The following is a 15,387-nucleotide window of genomic DNA, read 5'->3' as shown; positions in this document are numbered from 1 at the left end:
ATCATGAATGTAAGGGGCATATAATAACCATGAATGTGGCCATTTTACTCACACGATGTGTCTCAGATCGTCGAATGGGCTTTCGGAAAGCGCATGACCCCCGCGGAGCGTCTGCGTAAACACCAGCGTGCCTTGGACCGAACACAGCGAGAGCTTGACCGAGAGCGAGTGAAACTAGAGAACCAAGAGAAGAAGCTAGTACAAGACATCAAGAAGAGTGCCAAAAATGGACAGGTTGGAGCCTGCAAGATCCAGGCCAAGGACCTTGTTCGAACACGGAGGTTGGTTTCTCTTGATTGTTTACTGATCGCAGCAGCATTGGCTAATTGGATGGCGACAACAGATACATTCAGAAGTTCTATCAAATGCGCACGCAATTACAGGCTATTTCTCTTCGCATCCAGGTACGCGCAAGCTGCCATCCGCTACCCCTCTTAGTTTTACGATGCGCTGACTATTACTCCTCCCAAGACCGTCCGAAGCAATGAGCAGATGATGCAATCGATGAAAGGAGCCACAATGCTTCTGGGTAGTATGAACAGACAGATGAATCTCCCAGCACTGCAACGAATCGCGATGGAATTTGAACGAGAAAATGACGTTATGGACCAACGGCAAGAGATGATGGATGATGCGATCGACGAAGCTACAGGAATGGAAGGGGAGGAAGAGGAAGGAGAAGATATCTTGAAGGAGGTTTTGGATGAAATAGGTGTTGATCTGAACCAGGCGGTTTGTTTCCCCGGCCCCCAAATATCGGAAGGTGGGCCTTGCAGACTAACATATTCTATCTACAGCTTGGTGACACACCTGAACACATACAGAAAGCACCAGTGAATGAAACCCGAGTTGCGCAGGCCATTGGAGGGGGAGGAAATACGAGTGATGATGACCTCCAAGCAAGACTGGACAGCCTTCGCCGATGATTACGACTTTCTCCTTATATGCCATTGATGACAGAGGTGATAATGCGACCCGTTGTGTTGAGTTCTAATTGAGTTTACCCGCCTTGCCGTTATTATTAGCATACCTTCCAAGATATTCTTGCTACCTACATACCAATCCATTTCCTTTTTAACTCCTCGCATTTCCCTCGACACGTTAAGGGCATCCAGCCGCGAACTAAATAATTTTACATAGGACCGCATTATACCTAGGTACTTATACGGCCGGCGACAAGAACACATTCATATAGTAAAATCATTAATCATTATTGAATTCCATTCATCTAACACTCTGATTGTATTTGAGCCACCATGATCGACATATGAAAATAGAAGCTTTAAGGTGATGCCTCTTGGAGAGGGGGAACTTTCTCATATCCATTGTCATCAGATCCATCCGAATATGTAGAATAATAAGCAGAGCTAGAAGAACCAGAGGAGGAGCCAGAGGAGGAGCCAGAGGAGTCAGAAGAATTATATCCCGGGCTTTGGAGGATGGGGAATGACATATCTTGGTCCACTGATATACTTGGCCATGGGAAACCCTTTCGACCATCTGCACGGTTTTTATCATGGAATTTCTTGACAAAGGGTCTTTTTAAAGGGCGGCCAGACTCGAGTTCTTCAGCAGACCAGCGAGAAAACCAAGGAAATGTTGATAACTCATCCAACGATGGCCGCTCGGACTTTTCTCTAGACAATGCGGTTTGTAACACATCTCTGCAGTCCTGTGAGAGTGATTCGTTGATTGCTGCATCCTCGTTGATCATCCTCTTGCGTCTGCGTTTGACTACTGGATAGAACGGGTCATTGTAAGGGCCATTATACATAGCATGCCAGTCCAAATTTTTCGGCACTGGTTTAGGCTCATCCCAGGGCCAGAAGCCATGCAAAAACCCGTAAACGATGGTTGAATATTTCCATAGGCAAATTTGCCGTTGGTCAACAATCAAGTAAATACTTTCAATGCCGACATCATCGTGGGATGGATCCCTCCAACTGTCGTACTTCTCCAATTCGATAGCTCGCTCGGGCATCATCTGGTACTCTTGGTAGGGGATAAAGTGGTCTATGTCGAATGTGTATGCGTTATTAAGTGAGAATTGGAGAATTCCAAGGTCGATTAGCTGGACATTAAGGTTTTGGTCCATGAGATAATTTGTCACTGAGATATCAGCATGGTAGACCTTCATATCAGCTAATTCTATCATAGCTTGGAGAAGCTGGGAAGCAATTTTACTCCCTTCTATTTCCCCAAGTTGAGGTTCTTTGGTTTCGGACATGAGATATCTGCCATCAAAAGCTGGGAACGGGGGATATCTCTTTCGGATGCGCGGCGGTATGGGCCCCTTGGACTTGATCCTGTCAAAATGGCTTTCATCAATAATTGAAATGGCTTCGTAGCTAGGATCAATACAGGGAGTCATGAGAATTGCTGTTAGCATACCGTGAGTGTAGACCGAGTTGAGGCGCGGGAACCTTTTGCTGTCGTCAAGATAGATCAGAAGGAGTGCTTCTTCTGGCATATATCGGGTCTCCCCATTAGGCTCACGAAATGGCGCCATCTGAGAATCCACACCCGACAATCTGTCCATCCACTGTGTTGTGTGGACTTGAGATTTGATTGCGTATTGTTCAAGGTCTTCCAGGGAAGCACCAGCAGCGCCTTTCTCGCGAGCAATAAATGTGGCACCAAATGCTGTGATCAGTTAGCAATGCATTCCTACAAAGGACATTAGAGAAAAAGGAGAGGACGGTCTTACTTCCTGCGCCTATGAACCCATATATCTGTACTCGCTTGAGAAGGTCTGGACAAAGGCATACCGCCTTGGCCGTGGTCTTCCCTTCAGAACTCAAACGGATGAAATCGTCATAAGAACTGCAGGCGTGTTTTTGAAATACTTCACTATCGCATCGGTGCCCTGTATCGTGCCGGCAATTACACCTCGAGAATTCCTCGTTATTCCGTTTGGCAAATGCTAGCCCTAGGCGATCCCGAAGAACCTGACTTACCTGGGGATACCTCTCGGACAATTCGCTTGATGGGTCTAAGAGCTCTTCGGCATTGTAAGAGAAGCTACCACTGTAGTCTTTTTTTTCGAATCCGCGGCCCTGCGGCAACTGATGGTTTAAGGTATTATTCCCCCTGATTGCGCCCAAATCTCTCCCTAGAAGATAATCAAAAGCATAAGGATCCCGTGGATTAAAGCCCATCTGTTCAGACATGGTAAGTGGTTAAATTAGGATAGAGAAAAGTGGTGTGTTGAGTTTGCGAGGAAAGCCCAAAGAGCGAAGAAGGTCACTTATGTACAGCGCTCAAGGAAAATTCTATGTATTGTTCTCAGAATAGAGACTACGAAGTTCGAATGAAAGGAATCCCTCGAAACAATTTCCTTATGAATATGCCAAAGAGTTATTTTTTTTAGAACAATGAACAAAGAGCCTAGAGTTACCTAGAGCACAATTACCCAAAATGCTCAGGTCTTATATCAGATGATGCTTGTAGAACTATAAATAAAAATAATTCACCCGGGCGATTCCCAAAGTTGAGGTCCCGAGGTCAGTTATGCGGCTGAATAACCCCCGGGGCCTGGAACCTTGGCCGCAGGAGGCGGGTGGAAGTTCCACGATTGTGGTCGTTGATGCGCCCCGTTCAGAGCCTCAACGTCAGCCTCATTGCACCCGGGTGAGAAATGAGAAACCAGGATATCCATGAATGAAAGATAAAGTATAGTGAATAAATTGCATAAATAGTAGTCGTTTTTCTCCTCCAAGAAGCACATTTCCTAAGAAACAAAAACATCTTTCCTGAACAATGTCTGCCATTAACACCGACAATGCGATGCAAACCTCAAACGACATCCCAAACCCAAACCCACTGTCTCCGGTAGTTCATTTGCAATATGTCCAGAGATACTGTGGCTCCCAATCAGCAAGTCCGGTTTATGAGGGCTTCACCTTTTTCAAGGCTATGCCCAAACAAAGTGCAACCTGGACTTGTGTAAAACGGACACTCATGAATCTGAATCAAGATGAATACATCGAGATGGTTCAGAAGAGGGCAGATCGGAAGCCCCCAGTGCAGCAATACCGGAAACTATCCTCCGATACCTTGCGCGCTCATATAAATCAACTGATTGACGAGCAAAAGAACAGTAATCCACTTGCTGAGTGGAGCTGTGTCTACGTCAAAGAACACTCCAAGATATCCAAGACCCGACACACTCGTCGCAGTGACCATGAAACAGTCTCCATGGATGTCATCATCATGCAAAGGCCCGTGAACACCCAGGCATTTTCCAGAACCTTGATGGGTGGCTCTGTGGCTATTGGGAAACCACTTCCATTGGATACAAATAACCCACCTATGTGGTCTCATCACAGAGATAATCATCAGATGCCCAATCAAAATGAGAATAATTTGCGGCCTATACTGCACGATTTGCCTCCCCACTTGGCTCCTGCAATGAACCATTTTGCACGATTGGTTTCAACCCGGGCAGCCCACGACGACCCAAATGGCCAGCAGTTTGAAGCCACGCATCCACATGATGAGACAAGTCATCCTGCAGGATCACGGGACCATTTGCATGAATCCGCCCGGTCAACTGCACCTGCAACTGACAACAATAGGCCAGCAAGTCCAGCCCTCAGTGCCACAAACAGCAGCGAGATGAGTCTTGAGGATAGTTCAGATTGTTCATCGGAAAACAACAGCGACCCAGATGATGCATCTATGCTTTCTGATGAATCCGACGACACAACCGCAACAGATGACCTAGAAAGCATGGAAACTGAGACTGAGGTTGAGTGCCAAGAGCCACAGCTAAACAAGGCCTCTTTCCGAGAGCATAATGCCGGTCCTTATCGCCGCGAGTCAAGCTATGGACCTCATTCTCGCCGAAAGTCTCAGAGCCGTAGCCTTGATAGAAGAAATGAGAGGAATCATGACCTCCGCGGCCAATTTGAGGCACCTCCAGTCAAAGCTCTTGGCCCTAGACGGGCTGAAGGGGCTCAATCAGGCTCTGTGCCTGGTAAAAGATATCGAACGCAGCTGATGAACGACAATGAGGTCCGAAGCCGAATGCTTGATCGCCGTGAAGAAAGTCTTGGACACCGGGATAAATGGCTGAAGAGAGCCCGTTCTGGAGTGCGTCACTTTGAGCGTCGTCAACCAGTGAGGGATACACCAGCAGTGTGTCGCTGTACCTGTCGTTGCGCTATCAAAGAGAAGAAGGAAGCCATGTGACTGAGACATTCTTTTACTTTGAATCTTTTGGTTATGTGTGCTGGTTTCTCTTGCCGTCACAGGAACTGTTTTTTTTGCACCGTTAGTTTGGAATAGTCATATTTATATAATTTATATAAACAGAATGGATGTGTTTTCAGAGCTGATTTTGTCAATCCAAAATATTATTCCAACATTCTTCAGACCACTCTAATGATATTTTCTGAAGCATAACTACACCAATGTAAATCAACAATGACATCAGTTTATAATATCCAACGCTGCCTATCTCTCTCGGGACATATTGCAGTCCCTTGATTGATCAGGGAAGAAGACATCATATGTTTCCTTGACACTCTGCAATCTACTTGTCTGCCTGGTGCTTATTGTCCGAAAGCGGTGGTCACATAAGTGCTAGGATGGGCCCATAATACTTTGTGTAAATCGTCAGCCCTAGAAATAATAGCGCCCACGCCCCAGCTGGAGGTGCCGGTGAACACTAGAATGGTAAGTGTATTGTTTTTACAAATCTATGTACTTCAATTGTTCACATATGTATCAGTCGGTTTCTCTAAGAAGAATAACCCTGCACGTCAGTATGGCCGAGTGGTTAAGGCGCTAGACTGTTCGTATCATCTTAATATTTCAATTTTAGAAATTGTATTCTAACACCATCTCCAGTGAATCTCTATTCGAGGTATCTAGTTCATTCGTGATCCTAGGTTCGAACCCTAGTGCTGACGTTCGTTCTTTTTTTGCTTCAAATCACACAGTTTATGACAATAGATTGAGATTGAATGATATGGAATGCAAAAAATGTCTGGCTTATCGTCTTAACGTATAATACTCTGTATAGGCTATTAGATTACCGTTAGTGACAGTGGATTCTCCTGCAGTATGTACTATGAGTAATTATATTATAGCTACTGAATACACCAATCTCTAAAAATCCAGTTCTGAGAGTAAATTCTTAGTACCTACGCTATAACTCTGTCTTAATGTACGACAGCTTATCTGTTTGGACTTATAGCTATGTAGAAATAGAGTAATTTGTCAGAAATATGTGTACATGATCCAAAGTATTGGGCGAGATTTGATACCCCATATACCGCGCCCAGCTGACACCGGGTCTAGATGACCTCGGGAGCTTTGGCTGATAACTAAGCATCTTGGTTTTTGACGGGGCTTTCAGACAGTGGTATGTTTTAGGGGGTTACTGCAGGTCCTTTAAGTCACCAACCGCATATTTGACTACCTTACATTAGCTCGCATATTAGACACATAGATAGTTCAGATCATTCACTGCCCACTCGTAACAAAGCTGATTCCTCATTTGCACTTTCTTGGGGCATCAAACCTTGGTTACAAGCAGACAAAATCTACTATAGTGTCAAGTCGTGCTCAGAGGAACGTATATGGGCCTACTTTACACAAGTGGTACGTTGTTTGATCCAGTTGATGGAGCTTGTTGATATGGCGGAGAAAATAGATCGGACGACTAATGTTAAAAACCCATACGAATGGGAGTCCAAACATATGATGTCCGGTCAATAATAATTAAGGAACTATGTACTTTGCACCAAGTAGATGCCCCCGGTGAGCCCCGAGGGAGACCGATGTCATGATTGACACCTAGTAATTCAGGCAACCGATCGGCGTGCCCCTCCATTTACACCAATTTACTTTCCTTCCGGTCTTCTTCCTCTTCCATAGCTATCAACATCCCTCAAACTTCTTCTTTCTCTCTTCAAACCCCATAACTTATTTATCAACATGCCTCGCCAATTCTTCGTCGGTGGTAACTTCAAGATGTACGTTATTCGAGCTTCGCTACCCCGCGGTCTCAAGCCCCTCAATCCTTTTACCTATGCCTACTCGTTTTCATGAGAGACCGCGCAATTGACACTATAAAGGAACGGTGTTGCTCAGAGCATCACCGACATCGTGAAGAACCTCAATTCCGCCAAGCTCGACAACAGCACCGAGGTCGTCATCTCTCCCCCCGCCATCTACCTCGCTCTGACCCGCGAGCTTGCCGACCCCAAGATCGGTGTTGCTGCCCAGAACGTCTACGACAAGCCCAACGGTGCTTTCACCGGAGAGATCAGCGTTGAGCAGCTCCGCGATAACAAGATTAACTGGGCTGTCATCGGCCACAGCGAGCGCCGAGTGATCCTCAAGGAGACTGATGAGGTATGCATACCCGGAGTCCCCCCAAACTCCTAACCCTCCGCAAACACCACAGTTAAATGAAGCATTAACTAACAGCCACTCGATAGTTCATCGCCCGCAAGACCAAGGCCGCCATTGAGGGTGGTGTTTCTGTCATCTTCTGCATCGGAGAGACCCTTGAGGTACGTCATTACTACCCGGTTTTCCCATTTTCGTCCCGATAGTGGGTCATCGGGTCAAGACCGGCTATATGTTTTCTGAAGGCATCCCGCTCACACCCGATTTCTTATGTAGGAGCGTGAGGCCAACAAGACCATCGAGGTCGTCACCCGCCAGCTCAACGCTGCCGCCAAGGAGCTGAGCGCAGAGCAGTGGGAGAAGGTCGTCATTGCCTACGAGCCCGTCTGGTATGAACTTACCCCATTGCTTCGATATCAAAATATTTCCTGAATATCTCTGACATCTATCTGTAGGGCTATTGGCACTGGAAAGGTCGCCACCACCGAGCAGGCCCAGGAAGTTCACGCCGCTATCCGCAAGTGGCTCGGCGAGTCCATCTCCGCCAAGGCCCAGGAGGACGTTCGCATCATCTACGGTGGCTCCGTCAGCGAGAAGAACTGCCGTGAGCTCGCTACTCAGCCCGATGTTGACGGTTTCTTGGTTGGCGGTGCCAGCTTGAAGCCTGCCTGTAAGTTCTTAGCAGCCCATCTACTGAAATTATCCACCAAATTGGTACTAACTAAGATCTGCAGTCGTCGACATCATCAACGCCCGCATCTAAGGGGTTTCCGAAAGAAACTAATACCCCCAGAGTGCCCCAATCATCAGAGTAAATAGCTCTGTGATGTAGGCGTCAGATAGAAGACAAAAGCTTGGAATGTCAAGTATATGATCATGAATCTATGTACAATTCTGAAGTATATTTCGATAACACATAATCGTTGCTACCCCAGCGGGGTAATTATTTCCCTGGCTAAACAGACCGTCCAATGATATGCGCCTAGACAACACAAGTAGTAGTCTTAAATAGCACGTAACCTATGAAGAGTACAACACCGAGACCCCAACGCCACGCCAATACGACATCCCAGGACCCCCGCCTCCACTCTGGGCCGAGCCGCTGCCCGAAGCCGAAGAAACAGAAGGTGATGATGAGAACGAACCCGGACCCAGCCCGACGCCCGCGCTCACCAAAAGCTCCTTAACCCGGCCTTCCCAGAGAAGCCGCACATTCCAAGACTGATCAATGCGCAACTTAATGACAGAGTCACTCGTCTCGGCCTCGCCATGAGTGCTGGAGCTCAGGGAACCCTCGGGACGAGCCGGGTCCTCTAGGAGCGGGGAAGCCGGTGAACCAGGCAGGGAAACGCCGAAGTCATGCATGCGCATTTTACGACGGGCCCATTCTAGATCGTCATCACTGGAGGTGCTAGATTTCTTGGTTTGACGCCATAGTTCGCAGCCAGCGACCATTTCGCTTTCCCAGCTGTAGACGTTGAAGCCGAAGCGTGAGCTGAAGGCGAGGTTGGGCGAGGCGCGGAGGGAGTAGGTTGTAGATAGAGAGCCCACAATCGGGGCTAATGTTAGTGTCAGGGTGTATGGGAAGGTTGAGATGGGTGTTCGGGTGTGGCAAGGTGGTGATGATGATGATTGCGGGACCTCGGTGGCTGCGGGTAATGTGGTGAATCGCAGGCCCGTTGACATGCCGATCAGTGATGAGATCGGGGAATAGTATGCCTCTGCGCCTGCGGAAAGGAGTGACAATGGTGGCGGGACGTCTTTGCGGGTGTATCTAGGATCGGGGCCGAAGTTCCAGAGTCCGCGCCAGCCGAATAGGGCGTTGTCTGTGCTGAAGAGGTATTCATTGCTGTACTTGCCCGTGTCGTGGGATAGCTGGGTGAGAATTGAGGCCTGTGGCGCGGATTTGGATTGCGGCGGTCCTTGGGTTGAGCAGACTGCTAGTGATAGTTGCATATTTGTAGAGATTCTGCGTAGAAAGAGCGCATATAGAGTGGAGGGAGGTGGAAGATGGAGAGAAGCATGGAGCAGAGTAGCTTTCCGCTTTGCTTCATTTTCTCTATTATTTTCTCCATCTTTGAGATTTGGTGGTTCTGGGCGACTTCCATCTTTGAGCCCCGGAATGCTCACGCCATCTAATAGCGAGTCCCATCCCCAGGCCTGGACCGGGGCCGCGGGGGCCTGCACTTGGCGGTATCCCGGGCATATCTTTCGAAGCGGGATTGACGCACTTCCACTTGGTAGGTTGTTAAATGGCACGGTACTAAATAGATATGACACAGATCCATCGAGCAATCCGACGGTGCCGAGTGTGTAACTGGTAGCAAAATGGGGAGTGGACAATGACGAAAGGTGAACGCGCAATCGCTCGGGGGTGGAAAAATCCAGGATCGCTGCACAAAATATGTTAGATCAACAATCTCCCTATCCCATATAGAGACTTTCCGGCATAAACCAATCACATACATTGAGCGGTGGTGTTGAGCGACGAGTACGAGTTGTCGCGATTCCAGTGGGTCGCCTCGGCGAAGGATAGCTGGATGTAGTCCATAAAGTCCAGCATTGTCCGGACTAGGCCCTTGCAGGCGACAGTATGACTAGCGCCGTAAAATGAAAGAAAGAACACCTGAAGCAAGCGCAATTGAAGTGAACTCACCCTGAGGGATCACAGCTGATTGCCCCATTCAGGTTAGCGTTGGATAAGCCCGGCGGTAGGTTAATCCGGTTATCAGCGAAGAAAAAATGTCTGTGGGGGAAACATCCAACCTTCTGTCTGAATTCATTGAACCACCAATTCTAAAATCATAATTCAACATGCCTCGTTCAAAGCGTGCGCGCGTCGTCCACGAGTCGAAGACCACCAAGAAAGATCACAAGGAGCAGACCCGCCGGCTATTCGCCAACATCCGGGAATGTATCGAGGAATATGATCACCTTTTTGTCTTTGCGGTCGATAACATGCGGAACACCTATTTGAAGGATGTGCGCACTGAGTTCGCCGACAGCCGGTAAGAATCACTACTTCCACCGGAATTTGCTTGATTTATTGAATCGGAAAAAGCGCTTGAATACCAGCGGTGGATCTGATATCAAATATTGATATATGCAAATCCTTCAACCAAGATCAATCGTCTAATAATATCATTCTAGAGTTTTCTTCGGTAAGACCAAGGTCATGGGCAAGGCCCTTGGCACTGATGCCGAAAGCGAAGCCGCGCCCAATGTGCGCAAACTCACTCCTTTCCTCGCCGGCGCCGTCGGCTTGCTCTTCACCTCCCGCACTCCGGAATCAGTCATCGAATACTTCGAGAACTTCCGTCCCCAGGACTTCGCCCGCGCTGGAACCGAAGCCACCCGTTCTTTCACCATCCCCAACGGCCTGGTCACCGCCCGGGGCGGCGAGATCCCCGCTGATCAGGATGAGCCTGTCAGCCACACCATTGAGCCCGCGCTCCGCAAGCTCGGCGTCCCCACCCGTCTGGTGAAGGGCAAGGTCATGCTTGAGTTGACTGAGGGTCAGGAGGGTTACCCCGTATGCCAAGAGGGAGAGACTCTGGACTCACGACAGACTACGTTGTTGAAGATGTTCGGTATCACCTCGTCCGAGTTCAAGGTCGATCTCAAGGCCTACTGGACGCGGAGTACTGAGGAGGTCAAGATCCTCGAGACTGAGGGTGGAATGGATGTTGATGCATAGATGGGATCTTTATATTTTTCCGTTTTTTATTTCTTCTCTTTCCCATTCGGCTTCCGTGTGGCCGAAAAAAGAACTCTGCTGGGCATCTTATGGAGTTTGGTGAGGGCGCTTTCTTTGCAAATATATTGAAGACTTGTGTGTTTTATCTCTCTTTCTCTCGTCCTTATATGGGGGGCTTTCCCTCCTGCTGGATTATGAGCCTATGACAAGATTCGGATACCAGGTTGAAAAAAGTCTACAAATTTACCTCGTTCTTGGATATTAATCAACCGTAGTGCAGAATCACTAGCTGTATTGCCTAGACTTTCATTTATCTAGCAAGATACTTGCCTTCAGTCATTTCACATGGTTCTTACCTGGTCGTACCTGATGGTTTACCAGATTCCATTTCGCGCGGAAGAGGACCGACTAAAATACAAATACTTACCCCTGCAGAGAAAACGAGATCTCATTAAGACAAAGGGGGAGAAAAGGGAAAAAAAGGAAAAAGAATTGGAACACAAGGGAAGAAAGAAAACACCAAGGGAAAGAAAAATAGATAGAACGGGGAATACAAGCACAATTCATGAGTGTCTCCGTCTGCTGGGGAGTTTAGGTGGACCAAGCAGGGGATGTAGAGAATCACCACGTTGACATCGAGTTCTGATGTTGATATCGTGGCATGAGGTGGAAAAACATTGACGGTTGTGATCGTTATAGCGGACTGAATTGCACATGAGCCAATTCATGATTTACCCCCTTACCCTTGAGAAAGAGTGATGAAAACTGGGTATATCAGTGATACCCTCAAGCAAAACCAGACTTCATAAGAAAGAGGTAAGACCTGGGGGATAAGTGAAGGCCTAGTACCTTCTCCTGGAACGGGGATCATCGTATCCAGGTTCGTCCTCACGGTTTCGCTTGCGTCCATAATCCTCCCGGCCACCATCACGACCGCCATCGCGGCCACCATCACGGCTGCCGCCGCCATACCTGTCACCACCACGTTCACGATCCCGGTCCCGGAATCGGTCTCCGTTTCGGTCTCCCATACCTCGGTCTCCCATGCGGTCACGATCACGGTCTCTGTAACGGTCGTCACGGTCATAGTCACGGCGGTCACGGTCAGCATAGCTATCCCGAGGCCGCACAGGCTCCGAATTGCTGCCAGTTGCACCACGGTCGAATCTACCACCAGCGCCACCGCGGTCACCACGATCACCGCCGAAGCTACCACCTCTGAAACCTCCACTGCGTCCACCACCAGGGCCAGAGGGCGCGTTAGGGGGCGCTTGTCCACCGAAGCCGCCACGGTTGCCCTGGTATCCGATACCACCGCGAGGACCACCGAAGCGATCGCCCCCGCCGCGGAAACCTCCACCACGGAAGCCACCACCTCCGCCTCTGCCACCGAAGCCTCCGCGGAATCCGCCTCCATACCCACCCGGTCCAGATGGTGCGTTGAAAGGTCCACCGCGGGAGGGCGGCAAGGCCTTGGTGTATCCGCGTCCTCCGAGACCGCCACCAAAGCGACGGGGCTTCCACCCCTTGGTGGTACGGCCACGCTCGACATCTACCACGGCTGGTCGTCCTTTGATTCTAAGGGTCTCTGTTTCTTTGTAGGCCGCTGATATTGGGGAAAGAACTGGTGTCAGCAACATTTCTTACCGCAAAACGGAATTAAGTGGGATTAGTGCCAAGCAAATTGGCATGGTGGTGATACCTCTCATGTCCTTCTCACGCTCGAATACAACGAATGCATAGCCTCGGTGGGGTTTCTTTTTCTTGTCTGAGACTGTGTCTTTGACAATGGTAATCTGTCACCACAATGTTAGCGTTGGTTATCTCCACAAATAATAAGGAGAATAAGACATACTCTTTCAATGGGGCCGAATCGGCCAAACTCTCGTTCCAGGTCGGCCTCTTTGGCCTCATAACTGAGACGTCCAACAAAGAGAGTCCTGAATGGGTCACCTCGAGCTTGGGGATCTTTGTCCGGATTATCTGTAAAACATAGCTCGATTAGCCTCTTGAAATATAAAAATAAATGCGAAAAGAAGGTTAACCGTACAGTTTTGCAGTCCCTCCGCTATCTGCTTCTCTAACTGCTCTTTCTTCTCGGTTTTCTCACGCAATTTGCGCTGCACCCAGCTTTCAGTTGCATTGTATGGAACTTCATCGGCGAAAGTTTTAGCATCGGCAAGGAACTGGGCAACTCCAGAGATGGTGCTCTTTTGGCAGTCATCTGGTGCGCGATCGCTTGGAGGCAGATATCGAAGGGGTGGGCGGGGCTGGAATAGCGCCAAAAGTGGCGGAGGTAGCTTATCTGTCATACTGAGTTGTGCACCTAATGGAGACAAAGTCAGGACGCAAAGTAAAGATAATGCGTGGAAGGTAAGTGAACCTTCAGGAGTGGGAGCTTCGCGTCGCAATTCTGGTCTTAGCGTCGAATGATCGAAGTCGCTGCACACGCCATTGGTGCACATGACTCACCGCCCTGGCAAATCACGTGTGCCAGAAAATGCCCGGAAGAGCCATAGCGACTCGTAAACTACGACGATAACTATTAACGACTAGAACGATGCCGTTGCGCGGAATTAGAACGTCTACGGCGGCCAGGGTATGTGGAATCCAAATCATTGGTATCCAATTGCCGAACTGACCCAGGTGATCTGCTTAGAACGGCGCCGGTGCCTTCATCCTACAATGCAAGCGCCTTGACTTCCATTACTGCAACTGGGCGGGCAGCTCAAAGGGCATGGTGTAGGTGTATCCTCAACGGTGCAAACTGCCTTTCCAAAAACATCCGTACTGACATTGAATGTCCCAGTGCTTTCTTGGAGAAAACCCTCCCCACCTTCGCCCGCGAAAACCCTCAGATTGAGATCCGTGTCTCCCCCCGACCCCAGAAGCATCCTCTGATCAAGGGCATCTACATCAATGGCCGCGAGAAGCCTGTTTGTGTACGGAACTTGGAACCCCATGAAATCCTGAAGAAGGCAAACCTCCTCAAGGAAGCCAGTGGAGAGAAGTTGAAGCGGGTCAAGAAGCCGGTTACAAGTTTGAATGAGAGTGTGCGTGGTATCTGGTCACCATACCACGGTGATCTTCGGGGTGTCTAGATGGAGGGGTTTTATTTTTTTTACGGTTCTTGTTCTCTTTGCGGTGGTGATTATCAGGTATCCCACCGCAACCTACTGTACTATTGACCTGGGTTCTGTTTTATTTCTTCATTCTTGTCTATTTGCTACATGGAAGCCAATGGTGTTTTGAGACCCATATTTTATGCATACCAAGCTCGAGCCTACATCAATTTGAAGACGACAAGTGTGCAATGATCAACTTGTACTCAAGATTAACCACCTATATCTATGGTCAAGTGTGTCACTCTTTGATTTTGTATCAAAGGTTACACGCTAGGCGAAATAAACCACATAGAAGGAACATTATCTACTAGGTCGGTTAGAATGGCGTATTACCAGTAATCTCCATAGATACTCAACAGTACACTAGACCGATCATTGTCGAAGAGTCACCTCTTAACAAAAAATAGCTTAAAGGGGTGGTATATACCTAGTCTCCACACTAAAACTACAATTATTTCTCTTAGACTTAATACAATAAATGGGAGCTCAGGAGTTTAACCTAGTGGAGGATAGAAGTAGCGAGCTATAAGTAAACCAGCAGTCTTATTTCATCTCAGGTACTAATCCACGCAACTTTAGGCTTTAGCCGGAGCAACCTACATAAGACCGTCTTTACTGATCTTAGATGGTACTTTTGGTGCCTTAGTTGTTGTAATATCAAGGCTAATTTTCCAGCGACTGTTTAGTTATACTAGGCTGGTTAGGAGGCTCGGGATCGCAATCATTCTCGTGACAAGAGCTGGCTAGCCTAATTTTACTCCCTTGAATAATTACGGCGCTAACTAATCCCCTTATATTATCAGTAGAACATTTGAAATAGGTCGATAATTTAACTACTATAATTATGGATGACACGGTGATTGGGAGGCCAGAAAGGGCCGCTTTTGACGCCGTTTTAGGCCGCTCGCCCACCGTGGTCGGTCTTGGCGTCACGTGCACCAAAGCCCACACGCGACCCGTTTACTGCCACCTGTGGCTCGGGTTCGCTATGCCTAGTAGGTGCCTAGGTTTATTGATCGGCCGATATCTATTCGTACTGCTGCCGCCGTAGGGCCCTATCCTATACTTGTATATATCCAGGTCGCTTCCCAATCGGTTGAAGGGAGCTTCCCCCGATTCCTCTATGTGTTGAAACGGTCATCTGCATAACCCTGAGAGCGCGCTCATTCGGAGCTTCGGTCTTATCCTGTTTGTAGCCTTATT

General features: G+C 48.4%; 9 protein-coding genes across 9 annotated transcripts; 6 read left to right on the top strand and 3 right to left on the bottom strand.

Moving 5' to 3' along the window:
• Positions 1 to 3: 3 nt before the first annotated feature.
• On the top strand, positions 4 to 926 carry N7487_005865 (ESCRT-III subunit protein DID4; the record flags this gene model as incomplete). The annotated part of the gene is made up of 5 exons (XM_056873612.1): positions 4 to 9; positions 67 to 281; positions 344 to 404; positions 472 to 732; positions 798 to 926. The coding sequence occupies 5 exons, from the start codon at positions 4 to 6 to the stop codon at positions 924 to 926; spliced, it is 672 nt and encodes a 223-aa protein (XP_056731332.1).
• Positions 927 to 1,282: 356 nt separating this feature from the next.
• N7487_005864 (Protein kinase domain-containing protein) lies at positions 1,283 to 3,170 on the bottom strand (the record flags this gene model as incomplete). Its single annotated transcript, XM_056873611.1, has 2 exons — positions 1,283 to 2,643; positions 2,708 to 3,170. The coding sequence occupies 2 exons, from the start codon at positions 3,168 to 3,170 to the stop codon at positions 1,283 to 1,285; spliced, it is 1,824 nt and encodes a 607-aa protein (XP_056731331.1).
• Positions 3,171 to 3,759: 589 nt separating this feature from the next.
• N7487_005863 (uncharacterized protein) lies at positions 3,760 to 5,193 on the top strand (the record flags this gene model as incomplete). Its single annotated transcript, XM_056873610.1, has 1 exon — positions 3,760 to 5,193. One exon carries the CDS (start codon positions 3,760 to 3,762, stop codon positions 5,191 to 5,193), a length of 1,434 nt encoding a protein of 477 aa, XP_056731330.1.
• A 1,499-nt stretch (positions 5,194 to 6,692) lies between these two features.
• Positions 6,693 to 6,932, top strand: N7487_005862 (uncharacterized protein; the record flags this gene model as incomplete). The annotated part of the gene is made up of 2 exons (XM_056873609.1): positions 6,693 to 6,768; positions 6,817 to 6,932. The coding sequence occupies 2 exons, from the start codon at positions 6,693 to 6,695 to the stop codon at positions 6,930 to 6,932; spliced, it is 192 nt and encodes a 63-aa protein (XP_056731329.1).
• A 13-nt stretch (positions 6,933 to 6,945) lies between these two features.
• Positions 6,946 to 8,125, top strand: N7487_005861 (triose-phosphate isomerase TPI1; the record flags this gene model as incomplete). The annotated part of the gene is made up of 6 exons (XM_056873608.1): positions 6,946 to 6,983; positions 7,086 to 7,365; positions 7,452 to 7,526; positions 7,639 to 7,751; positions 7,818 to 8,032; positions 8,097 to 8,125. 6 exons carry the CDS (start codon positions 6,946 to 6,948, stop codon positions 8,123 to 8,125), a joined length of 750 nt encoding a protein of 249 aa, XP_056731328.1.
• Positions 8,126 to 8,382: 257 nt separating this feature from the next.
• On the bottom strand, positions 8,383 to 9,925 carry N7487_005860 (mitochondrial distribution and morphology protein 10; the record flags this gene model as incomplete). Its single annotated transcript, XM_056873607.1, has 2 exons — positions 8,383 to 9,755; positions 9,829 to 9,925. 2 exons carry the CDS (start codon positions 9,923 to 9,925, stop codon positions 8,383 to 8,385), a joined length of 1,470 nt encoding a protein of 489 aa, XP_056731327.1.
• Positions 9,926 to 10,117: 192 nt separating this feature from the next.
• N7487_005859 (ribosome assembly factor MRT4) lies at positions 10,118 to 11,318 on the top strand. Its single transcript, XM_056873606.1, has 2 exons — positions 10,118 to 10,370; positions 10,513 to 11,318. The coding sequence occupies exons 1-2, from the start codon at positions 10,177 to 10,179 to the stop codon at positions 11,057 to 11,059; spliced, it is 741 nt and encodes a 246-aa protein (XP_056731326.1). The 5' UTR covers positions 10,118 to 10,176; the 3' UTR covers positions 11,060 to 11,318.
• Positions 11,319 to 11,901: 583 nt separating this feature from the next.
• Positions 11,902 to 13,524, bottom strand: N7487_005858 (U1 small nuclear ribonucleoprotein 70 kDa; the record flags this gene model as incomplete). Its single annotated transcript, XM_056873605.1, has 4 exons — positions 11,902 to 12,683; positions 12,762 to 12,855; positions 12,915 to 13,042; positions 13,110 to 13,524. The coding sequence occupies 4 exons, from the start codon at positions 13,522 to 13,524 to the stop codon at positions 11,902 to 11,904; spliced, it is 1,419 nt and encodes a 472-aa protein (XP_056731325.1).
• A 95-nt stretch (positions 13,525 to 13,619) lies between these two features.
• N7487_005857 (mitochondrial 54S ribosomal protein mL43) lies at positions 13,620 to 14,160 on the top strand (the record flags this gene model as incomplete). The annotated part of the gene is made up of 3 exons (XM_056873604.1): positions 13,620 to 13,658; positions 13,719 to 13,801; positions 13,869 to 14,160. The coding sequence occupies 3 exons, from the start codon at positions 13,620 to 13,622 to the stop codon at positions 14,158 to 14,160; spliced, it is 414 nt and encodes a 137-aa protein (XP_056731324.1).
• Between the last annotated feature and the right edge of the window lie 1,227 nt (positions 14,161 to 15,387).

Source organism: Penicillium crustosum, assembly GCF_028827405.1.
Source record: "Penicillium crustosum strain IBT 35664 chromosome Unknown utg000002l_segment0_segment0, whole genome shotgun sequence".
NCBI lineage: Eukaryota > Fungi > Ascomycota > Eurotiomycetes > Eurotiales > Aspergillaceae > Penicillium > Penicillium crustosum.
This window is presented reverse-complemented; position numbering and strand designations above follow the sequence as displayed.

Coding starts and splice junctions, on each gene's coding strand:
- N7487_005859 (XM_056873606.1), top strand. CDS start 10,177: ATGCCTCGTTCAAAGCGTGCGCGCGTCGTCCACGAGTCGAAGACCACC. Junction 10,371..10,512: donor ACTGAGTTCGCCGACAGCCG/GTAAGAATCACT, acceptor ATATCATTCTAG/AGTTTTCTTCGGTAAGACCA.